General features: G+C 38.8%; 1 protein-coding gene across 1 annotated transcript; it reads right to left on the minus strand.

The window, feature by feature from the left end:
* Positions 1–8,402: 8,402 nt before the first annotated feature.
* Positions 8,403–9,347, minus strand: LOC110543317 (olfactory receptor 4C15-like). The gene has a single exon (XM_021629676.2). The coding sequence runs from the start codon at positions 9,336–9,338 to the stop codon at positions 8,403–8,405; it is 936 nt and encodes a 311-aa protein (XP_021485351.2). The 5' UTR covers positions 9,339–9,347.
* Between the last annotated feature and the right edge of the window lie 1,830 nt (positions 9,348–11,177).

An 11,177-nucleotide genomic window follows, 5' to 3' on the forward strand; every position in this document is an offset into this window, starting at 1 on the left:
TGTCTCCTTTTTTTTTTCTAGGAGTTTCAGGTGTGCCATTAAGTTGCCTGTATGAGATGTCTCAAACCTCTTTCTGCTATGAACTTTCCACTTAGCACTGCTTTCATTGTGTCCCATAATTTTGGGGAAGTTGTGCCTTCACTTTCATTGAATTTTAGGAAGTCTCTAATTTCTTTTTTCATTTCTTCCCTGTCCAAGCTGTCATTTAGTAGAGAGTTTTTTAGTTTCCATATGTATACAGGCTTTTTTTGTTATTTCTATTGTTGTTGAGGTGTAGTTCTAAGCCATGGTGGTCTGAAAGGATATAAGAAATTATTTCAATCTTCTTGTACCTGTTGAGGCTTGCTTTTTTCCTGACTATATGGACAATTTTGTTAGCATTCTGTGAGGTGCTGAAAATAAGGTATACTTTTTTGAATTTGGGTGAAAAGTTCTGCAGACATCTGTTAAGTCCATTTTAGTTAGGATCTTTGTAAGTGCCATTATTTCCCTATTTAGCTTTTGTCTAGATGATCTGTCCCTTGCTGAGAGTGGAGTGTTGAAGTTTCCCACTATTAAGGTGTTGAGATCTATGTGTGAATTGTCCATTAATAATGTTTCATTTACAAATGCAGGTGCTCTTGTATCTGGGGCAGAGATGTTCAGCAGTATGATGTCCTCCTGGTGGTTTTGTTCCATTGATGAGAATGAAGTTCCCTTCTTCATCTTTTTTGATTAATTTTTATTGAAAGTTTATTTTATTATATATTAGGATTGCTACCCCATCTTATTTTCTGGTTCAGTTTGTTTAAAAAGAAAAACTTTTTTCTAGCCCTTTACTCAGAGGTAGTGTTTATCTTTGTTGAAGAGGTGTGTTTCTTGGATGCAGCACATATTGTGTCCTGTTTTGGAACTATTCTGTTAGTTTGTATCTTTTTATTGGAGAGTTGAGTTCTTTTATGTCAATAAATATGTAAGTTGCCCTTTTTTCCTTGGTGCTTTTAATATTTTTTTCTTCATTCTGTACGTTTGGTATTTTGACTACGATGTGACTGAGGAGTTTATTTTCTGGTTTAGTCTAGTTGATGTTCTGTAGGCCTCTTGTATGGACATCTCTTTCTTTAAGTTAGGAAATTTTTCTCCTATGATTTTCTTGAAAATATTTTCTGGATCTTGGAGTCTGGTATCTTCTTTTTCATCTACTCCTATTATTCTTAGATTTTGTCTTTTCATGGTGTCCTTGATTTCTTGGATGTTTTGCATTTGGAACTTTTCTGATTTTACTTTCTCTTTGAGAGACATATCAATTTCTTTAAGTGTATCTTCAGCACCTGAGATTCTCTCTTCTGTCTCTTGTATTTTGTTGGTGATTCTTTCCTTTGTGGTTTCTGATCTTTTCTCTAAGTTCTCCAGCTCCAGGGTTTTCTCTGTTTGTGTATTCTTTATCGATTTTAATTCTGTTTTCATGTCTTGTACCATTTCTTTCATCTGTTTGAAGGTGGAGTCCTGCTTTTCTATGATGGCTTCTATTTTTTTGTTCGTTTCCTCTCTATATGCTGCTAATTGTGCCTCTACTTGTTTGGCTGTATTTATCTGTATTTCTTTGAGAGCTTTGTTTCCTCTTTATTTGTCTCAATTTGTGTGGCTATTTCTTTGAAAGATTTGTTCATTTCCTCTTTATTTGCCTCTACTTGTGTGACTATTTATTTGAGAGAGTTGTTTGTTTCCTCTTTATGAGCCTCTAATACCTGGATAAGCATAGTTTTAAAGTTATTTTCTTGTGTTTCTGATGAATTGAAATGTCCTTTGATTTTGAGGGTTGCTGGTGAAGCCACGATGTCCTGATTTTTGTTGGGTTGGTCTTATGCTGACCTCTGGACATCTGCTTATCTATAACCCTCACTGTTCCCAGAGTCTGTACTTCAGACTGGGTTTGTCTTTTTCTGGTTTCTGGAATGTTTTTCAGGAAGATGAGAGAGGTCCACTGGTTTGAGAGTGTGCGTTGTGGTTTCAGCTGTACCTACGTGAGGAATGTGATGTTGGCACTATTTGTTGGCACCGTTAGCAGGCACAGTGCCCAGGCTCAGATTCCCTGACTACCTCAGTGGCCTACAGGCCATTGGTATGCAAATTTGTCTGGGCTCCAGGAATTGTTTGCCTGGAATTCACTGGTAGACCCTTAGATCTTGGGCTTCCGTGTTGAGAACACTGTCCCAAGAATCCCTATGTTGCCCACAATAGGGGTGTGGGTGGTAGGGATCTGTTGTCTGGTTGCTTGCTTAGAGGGGCTCTGGATCTGGGGCTCTGCAAGCACTCATTTAAAGGCTCACTCACTCTCTAGCAGGACCAGTTGGAAAGCACCGGTGTTCCCCTTGTTCTCTACTCTCAGATTTGTTCCTGCTGGGGCAAATGCCAGTGTAGGCTAACAGTCAGCTCAGTGGTGCTGTAGCAGCAAGTCTTGGTGTCCACCAGCTCTGTGTGCTGTGCTGGGTGGGAACCACCTGTGCTGGGAGCCACCTGCGCTGGGACCTGGGTGCTGTGCTCTGTGACTGACCCTGCAAGGCTGCTTCCATATCCTTCACCTCTGCCAGGGAAGGATTATGGCGGCTGGTCCTGGGGGAGTGCCGGAGGGGATTGCGTATTCTCTGTCCCAGATCCCGAGCTGGGGTTTCTTTGCTAGGATCTGCTGGCACTGGGGCCAGGGCACTGTGCTCTGTAGTGGAATTTGCAGGCTGCCTCTGCTGCTTCCACCAAAGAGGGAGTAGGGAGGTGGATACGGAAAAGTGCCTGGGGATTGAACCCCCAGGAGAAGTCTGTGAAGGAGTACAGAGGTGACCAGAATCTAAATGGTCTCAGTTCACGGTTAGTCTCCTTTCTCCCTGGAAGCCTTGATATCATTGTTTTGGGTTCAGCAGCCCCTCCACTCACCAATTTAGGAGTTTCACATCCTTAATCCCTCAGATATGGTGCACCCTGGTCGCCACCATCTTGGATCCCTGATTTTGATAAATAATAGTGACTAATGAATGCTCCTTTTATTGTGGAGTTGGTGGTGTTACTGTATTTCTATGCTTGTTTTCTTTTAATATTTTATTAAGAAGTTGTCTATATACTGTGTTTTTGTGGGTGTAGTTGACTTCATTGGATTGGAGTTTTCCTTCTAGTATAGTCTGTACAGCCGGGTTACTGTGTAGACATAGTTCAAGTTTAGTTTTGTCATGGAGTATTTTGTTTTCTCCATCTATTTTGTTGGGTATAGTAGTCTGCATTGGTATCTGTGATCTCTTAGAGTCTACATGACATCTGTCCAGGCCCTTCTGGCTTTCATAGTTACTGTTGAGAAGTCCGGTGTGATTTTGATAGGTCTGCCTTTATATCTTACTTGGCCATTTTCCCTTGCTCCTTTTAATATTTTTTCTTTGTTCTATAGATTTAGTGTTTTGACTATTATGTGACTGAGCATTTCTTTTCTGGTCTAGTCTATTTGGTGTTCTCTAGACCTCTTGTATGTTTGTAGATATAACTTTCTTTAAGTTGGGAAATTTTTCTTCTATAATCATATTGAAAATATTTTCTGTACTTTGGAACTTGGAATCTTCTTTTTCATGTATTCTTATTATTGTTAGATTTTGTCTTTTCATAGCATCCTTGATATCTTGGATGTTTTGTATTTGGAACTTCTCAGATTTTACTTTTTCTTTAAGATATGTTTCAATTTGTGCAATTGTATCCTCAGTGCCTGAGATTCTCTCTTCCATCTCTTGTATTTGTTGGTGATGCTTACCTTTGTGATTACTGATCTTTTCTCTAAGTTCTCCAGGGTTTTCTCTGTTTGTGTTTTCTTTATTGATTATAATTGTGTTTTCATGTTTTACACCATTTTCCTTCAACTGTTTGAATGTGGATTCCTGTCTGTCTATGGTAGCCTCTATTTTTTTGTTCGCTTCTTCTCTAAATTCCTCTACTTGTGCCTCTAAATGTGCCTCTATTTGTTTTGCTGTATTTGCCTGTATTTCTTTGAAAGCTTTGTTTGTTTCCTGGTTTTTGTGCCTCTAATAACTGGATAAGCATAGATTTCAGATCTATGATGAACTTGAGATTCCAATCAATTAAAATATCCATTGATTTTTGGGGAGGATTGTGAAGTCATGATATCCTGATTTTTGTTGGATATGTTCTTACTCTGACCTCTAGCCATATGCTTATCCATAAACTTGGCTGTTTGTTCTTGATGTCTGTACATCAGACTGGTTATTTCTGTCTCTGGTGTCTGGAGTATTCTTCAGGAAGATGAGAAATATCCACGGGTTCGAGAGTGGATGTTGGTATTTCAGCTATAGCTAAGGAAGGAAGGTCACAGGTGCATGTGTGAAAGCATGGAGTGTGTGTGTGGAAGTGTGCCTTGAACATATAGATGCCTGGAAGTGTGGAGCTTAAGACCAGGATGTGGTGTTGGTGCTGTTTGAGAGCACAATGTGCATGCACTGGTGCCCTGAATATCTCAGTGGCCTACAGGCCTGTTGTACTATCCTCCTGGTATTCAGATCTGTCTGGGCTTCAGGAATTGTTTGCCTGGACTCCACTGGTAGACCCACAGAACAGGGGCTTCAATGTTGAGAAAGTTGTTCCAAATAACTCTGTGTTATCCACAGTGGGGGTGTGGGTAGGAGGGATCTGATGTCTGTCTGCTAGCATAGTGTGACCCTGGACCTGGAACTCTGCATGCACTCACTTGAAGGTGCACTCACTTGCTCACAGGCCTAATTGTCAGGTTCAGGGATTCCTCCTGTTCTCTACTCTCAGATCGGGCCTACTGTTTTACCACTGGGCATGGAAACCCATACTTGTGGCAGCTGCCTCTGCTTTCTTAGTCACCCAGCAAGGAGGCTCATGCTTGGGGAAACCACTGCTGTCTCCTCTGTGTAGAAGGAAACAGCTTGAAGCTAGGGGAAGTATAGGGGTGTCAAATATTGGCCCCTGTCAGGCCCCAGAGATGTCTATGGGTGACCTGGATCCAAACTGGCCCAGCTCAAGGGTGTCCCCTCTCACCAAGGAAGCCTCAATATTGGTGTTCTGCTTCAGCTGCCTCTCCATTCATCAATTTCAGAGTTTCAGATGCTATGCCCCTCAGATACAGTGCACGCTGGTCACCGCCATCTTGGACTCCATTTTTTTCTCTCTTTTACTACTAACAATATATTTACAAAAAATATTCAAATGTAGCCAGTTATGTTGAGTCACACTTTAACTCTCTGCATTGCAGCTGCAAAGGATGCAGATACATATGAATTCGAGGCCCATTAGAATTACATAGTAAGACCCTGTTTCAAAACAAACAGAAGCCAAAACCTAAATCTTTAAAAAAGTTTCTGAGCTACCATGGGCTACATCCGAGCAGGGGTTCTAGGTTATATCCATACATGGTCCTTGGTTGGAGAAACAGTCTCATAAAAGACCACTGTGCCCTGATATATTTGGTCCTTGTGGAGCTCCTGTCCTCTCCAGGTAATACTAGCTCCCCCTTCTTTCATATGATTCCATGTACTCTGCTAAAGGTTTGGTTATGAGTCTCAGTATCTAAGTGTACCCACTTAGATACTTACCCTAGTAAGGAGAACAGAGACTATTTATGACATGGACTCAATGGCTGGCTCTTTGACCCCCCCCCCTCTGAAGGAGGAGCAGACTTGCTAGGCCACAGAGGAGGACATTGCAGCCAGCCCTGAAGAAATCTGATAAGCTAGGGAAAGATGGAAGGGGAGGTGGACCTCCCCTATCAGTGGATTTGGAAAGCGGCAGGGAGGAGATGAGGGAGGGATAGTAGGATTGGGAGGGAATGAGGGAGCGGGCTACAGCTGGGATACAAAGTTAATAAACTGTAACTAATATTAAAAAGTAAAAATTTAATTAAAAATGAAAAACTAAAATTAAGGATCTGGGAAAGGGACTATACTTAGAGGAATGATAAGGGTAGGAGGGAGACTAGAGCTGCTGGGTGAAGACATCACTACAATACATTATTTACCTGTATGAAACTCTTTAAGTATAATTTAATAAAAATTAATTACATGTCAAAATAAAATTAAAAAGTTAGTATAATTGCTAAAATAAACCCATAATGTAGTAATGGGTAGTAGTAGTAGTAGTGCCTCAAAAGTAAACTATTTTAATGATTTTTACCATGCCAAAACAAAATCAACACAGAAAATAGAAAAGAAACTAGCTACAGCTTTTATGAAAATCTCAGTAAATTCTAATCTTAACGTTAGTGTGAATAAAAGCAAGTATGTAGCTTTTCTTAGCTGAAAACTGAATTTTATATTTTAACTGTTATATAACCTCTAGAGTCCACAACTAGATATTAAGAATTAAAGTAACAAAAATAATGTTTGAATACAATGTAGTGGCACAAAATAAGTCTGTGTTGGTTACTCCATTGTAGTCATAGTAGCATGCTTTCCTTCAAACATTAGATCCACAGATTGATAAAACTATTGAGCAAATGATGTTAGATCAACACATTTCAGGCTAATCCTTAGGGGCAATTGAACAACTCAACTTCAGATAATTCTGTATGTAGAGAAGAGTCATCAAAAAGTCATGGCAGACACATGAAAGATAAAGAGAGGTGGGCAAATCTCCAAACATGCCCTAGTTGCATGTTTGGTCTAATGTGATTCACACAAGTTGTCAAGATACTGTTTTAACCCTAGTCCTAATTTTTCATTAACTTTCCAATTAGAAATCATGCAATTTCATGTATATTTTCCCAGCATTTATAAAATCAAAATGTCTTTTTATTTCTTTAGATATAGTGATTATAAAATAAATTGACATGTATTATTCTTTTTAAAGCTTATTTCAAACCTCATTCCTTTTGATTCTATTCCATATGTAAAGAGTGGGTGATATGAGCATACTTCATTACTATCTTATTCCCGCTAATATCAGCAACATGATGCTTGATACCTGTCATTAGTTATGCTGGAACAGAAGATGCTTGTGAGTATTTTCATACTAAACTGACTCACAAAGCTTATTAGATTGGGATAGTAATTTCACCCAAGAGAAATTCTGGCTCCTCTAGCAATACTTTGTCATGAGAGTCAAGAAGTAAAAATTTCTCCTGCAAATGAATGGACACACATTAAAAATAAAGTCAAATGATACGGGCATAAATAAAGTTTGGGTTTTGTTTCTCAACCTTTCTCTGCATTTGTAGGTTTTTATGTCTCATGATGTTTCTTAGAAATCTTTTTTTCTTAAAATTATTTCAGTAGTTTTCTAATGTTAAATACACATTTATAATCGTCAACCACTTTCTAAATATGTATGGTTATTTTACTTGAATGTATGTTTGTGTACCACATAGGTGACTACCCTGTGGAAGCTGGGAGAGAATGATACATCCCCTAAAACTGGAATGTAAACAGGTGCAAATTACCACGTGAGAACTAAAAATTGAATCTAGGTCTTATGGAAGAGCAGCAAGTGTTCTTAACTTCCCAGCCTCCTCTTCTATCTCTTCAGCAATTTTTTTAAAAGCCCAAGAGATGAGCAGTCCTGCTAGGCCACAGAGGAGGACTTTGCAGCCAGTCCTGAAGATACCTGATAAAACAGGGTCAGATGAAAGGGGAGGAGGTCCTCCCCAATCAGTGGACTTGGAAAGGGGCAGGGAGGAGATGAGGGAGAGAGGAAGGGATTGGGAGGGGAGGGAATGAAGAAGCAAGTACACCTGGGATACAGAGTTAATAAAATGTAACTACTAAAAAAAAAAACATCTTGCAAAAAACCAAACAAAACAAAATACAGGGTTAATGCCTGCCATTCTAGTAGTTGAGCCTCTTCTAATATATCTGGAAATTGCATAATTTTAGTAGATTTAGATGAACATAAAATTGTACAGGTGTTAATTTTCAAGTGACAAAATTTATTAATCAGTTGATACACTCTCTATTAAATGATGTCATTCATTTCTGTATAACGAGTAAATTACTGAGAGTTTATTTAAGTAAATAGTGCTTCTTGATTGTTTACATTCTTTTCTATGTGTACTTTTCTGTTTGTGTCTCTGTGTGTATGTGTGGGTAATATAAACATTTGTGTGCCTGTGAGGATGGAAGGTTTTATGCCTGTGCACATAAATATAGTGAAAGAAGAGGGCTTGTATCAATTTATAGTCCTATACGTAAATTTTTTTTAGACAAGTCACCACAAAACCTTGAGCACACTGTTTCTCTACTAGATGAGTAGTCCTCTGGGCCTTTGAAAGACACTTGTTTCTTCTTCACTAGCACTGGGTAAAAGGTTTCCTGCTGTACATGGCTTCTGACATGGGTGCTGGGATACAGCATTTCCTGTTTGTACAGAGAGTTCTCTTTCCCAAGGAACTATCTCCCCAGCATAGGAAGTGTACTACTATTTTAAAATTTATCAGAAGCCACTATTAATCTTCTATACATTTTTCTGATAGCATTCTTCATTTCTTTATTCCTGAATGTGTAAACCATAGGATTGAGCAACGGTGTCAGGACAGAGGCAAATATGAGTGTGTTTTTCTCAAAGGAAAAGGCAGATGAAGGCCGTGCATATATTAGTATGCATGGGACAAAGAACAAAATCATAACAGTAATATGGGATCCACAGGTTGAGAGAGCTTTACTTCGTCCTTCAGAACTATGTTCTCTTAGAGAGAAGAGGACGACACCGTAGGAGACAATCAACAAGGAGAAGATAATGATGCAGAAAGACCCACTGTTTGCAAACACCAAAATGACAAAAATGTGTGTGTCAGTGCAGGCAAGCTGCAGTAATGGGAATAAGTCACATATAAAATGATCAATATAATTGGGTCCACAGAAGGGCAATTGCAAAGTGAATATGACTTGTGTGATAGAATGTAAGAATCCTCCTGTCCAGGCCACCCCTACAAGAGTGCCACAGAGCCTCCGGGTCATGATGGAAGAGTAGTGAAGGGGCTTGCAAATGGCTACATAGCGGTCATAGGCCATAGCTGTCAGGACAATCACCTCAACTCCTGCAAAGAAGTGGCTAGTAAACAACTGTGTCATACAACATTCAAAGGAAATGGTCTTCCTTTCATAGAAGAAGTCTACAATCATCTTGGGTGTGACAGTAGAAGAAGTACATGCATCCAATAAGGACAGGAATGCCAAAAAGAAGTACATGGGGGAGCTCAGGAGTGCAGGGCTATAGATGATGGTCACCACAATTATCATGTTGCCCCCCAGAGTTGCAATATAGACCAATGAAAATACAACAAATAGTATTTTCTCAACTTTTGGGTTCTGAGAAAGCCCCAGCAGTATGAACTCACTGACAAAGCTCTGGTTTTGCATGATGCTCAAGGAGATGGTAAATGTCAAATATGTTCATGAAAATCTGCAATAATGAGAAAAGAGGCTTTTCATTGCAGTTGAAAACAGAATATTAGAGATTTTGGAAGAGTATAGTTGTTTAACCTATAGAATTATGGTAGAGGTAAAATCTGAGTGCTTTAAAACAGCTGCATTTTGAATGGTGGTAATTTAAACATCTCGCTGTCTATATAAGAAAAATAGTTTTTTGAATAGCCTGCTTTTATCAATCTATAGATTTTTTGGGAGTGAAACATCAAAAGGCATTTTGAAATCATATTCTAAATATTAGCGAAAGGTCAGGTTTGTTTATCATGCATGCCAACTTCATTATAAGTAGTTTGTGATAGCTCTATTTCACATTACCTTGTCTATGACATTAATAAAAAGACAAAATGTACTTTGGGTTCAGTTGAAAATCCTGGCCACTTGGTAAGTTTATTTAAATGCATAAAATGTATTGAAATTTCAAATAAACTAATCTATTCATCCTGGAACAGGGAATTCTGTGGGAAATGTATAGCACTTACCATGTCACATCAGTTGAAAGTGTTGAAAATCACATTTAACTCAACATTTTAAAATGCAAGCAGAATTTTTTTCTTTTATAAAAATTATTTATCATTTTCTTTTTTTAACATTCATTACGGATTATTCACTTTTTATCCCTGGCGTAGCCCTCTTCCTCATTCCCTCCCAATCCCACTCTCCCTCCATCATCTCCTCCCATGACCCTCTCTGAGTCCACCGATAAGGGAGGTCCTCCTCCTTTTCCATCTCCTGATAGTGAGACCTCCTGATAGTGAGACCTCCCCTTCCATCTCCTGATAGTGAGGTCTCAGAAGGACTGGCTGCATTGTTATCCTCTGTGGCCTGGTAAGGCTGTTCCCCCATCAGGGGGAGGTGATCAATGTGCCAGCCACTGAGTTCATGTCACAGACAGTTCCTTGCTAGGGCACCCATTTGGAGACTGAGCTGTCATGGGCTACATCTGTGCAGGGGTTCTAGGTTTCTCCATGCATGGTCCTTAGTTGGAATATCAATCTCAGAAAAGGCCTCTATGCCCAGATATTTTGATTTTGTTGCTCTCCTTGTGGAGCTTCTGTCCCCTCCAGGTCTTACTATCTCCCCCTTCTTTCATAAGATTCCCTGCATTCTGCCCAAAGTTTGGCTATGAGCCTCAACATCCTCTTTGATACACTGCTGGGGAGAGTCTTATCTTTTAAATCATGTTGTTTTCATGATAGCTAAATGAAAGTAGTGTAATAGAAAAATAGAAAATAACCACTATTAGGACTCATCTTCCTAGGCACCAGCATAAAGCAAAAGTTGTTTTTTATTTTATTATACTAAAGTTATCACTAAACAGGTTGATGTCAAACTCTAGGCATAACTATAAAAGATGATTAACCTTGGGATTTTTTAGAGAAACTGGCTTGAACACACATAATATCTCCAGAGACAATTTCATCAGTTTGAAGTCGGAGATTTATTTTTCTCAGTAAGAACCTTAGAATAGTTGCTACCTTCCACTCTCCATAAAGTTTAAAGAATCTTATTTGGTTCTTGTCTTAATAAGGTTATTGTTAAAGATAAGAGAGAAAGTGATTAAGAATAAGAATAAGTGAAAACTAGGAGCAACACATAGCTGATTAAGAAAAAAAAATCTTGTCAAATATAATTTAGACCCTTGAGACTAAATTATTTGCCAATTATTTAGACAATACAACCTTTCTGGAAAAAAAAAAAAAACATGAATCTTTGAAATGTATGGTTTGTAATTTATATGGACTTGCTTTAAAAAACATTCATAAACAGCTT

This window comes from Meriones unguiculatus, chromosome 7 (assembly GCF_030254825.1).
Source record: "Meriones unguiculatus strain TT.TT164.6M chromosome 7, Bangor_MerUng_6.1, whole genome shotgun sequence".
NCBI classification, from domain to species: domain Eukaryota; kingdom Metazoa; phylum Chordata; class Mammalia; order Rodentia; family Muridae; genus Meriones; species Meriones unguiculatus.

Bases quoted from the DNA above. Each gene is read 5' to 3' on its own strand.
- LOC110543317 (XM_021629676.2), bottom strand. From the start codon at position 9,338: ATGCAAAACCAGAGCTTTGTCAGTGAGTTCATACTGCTGGGGCTTTCT.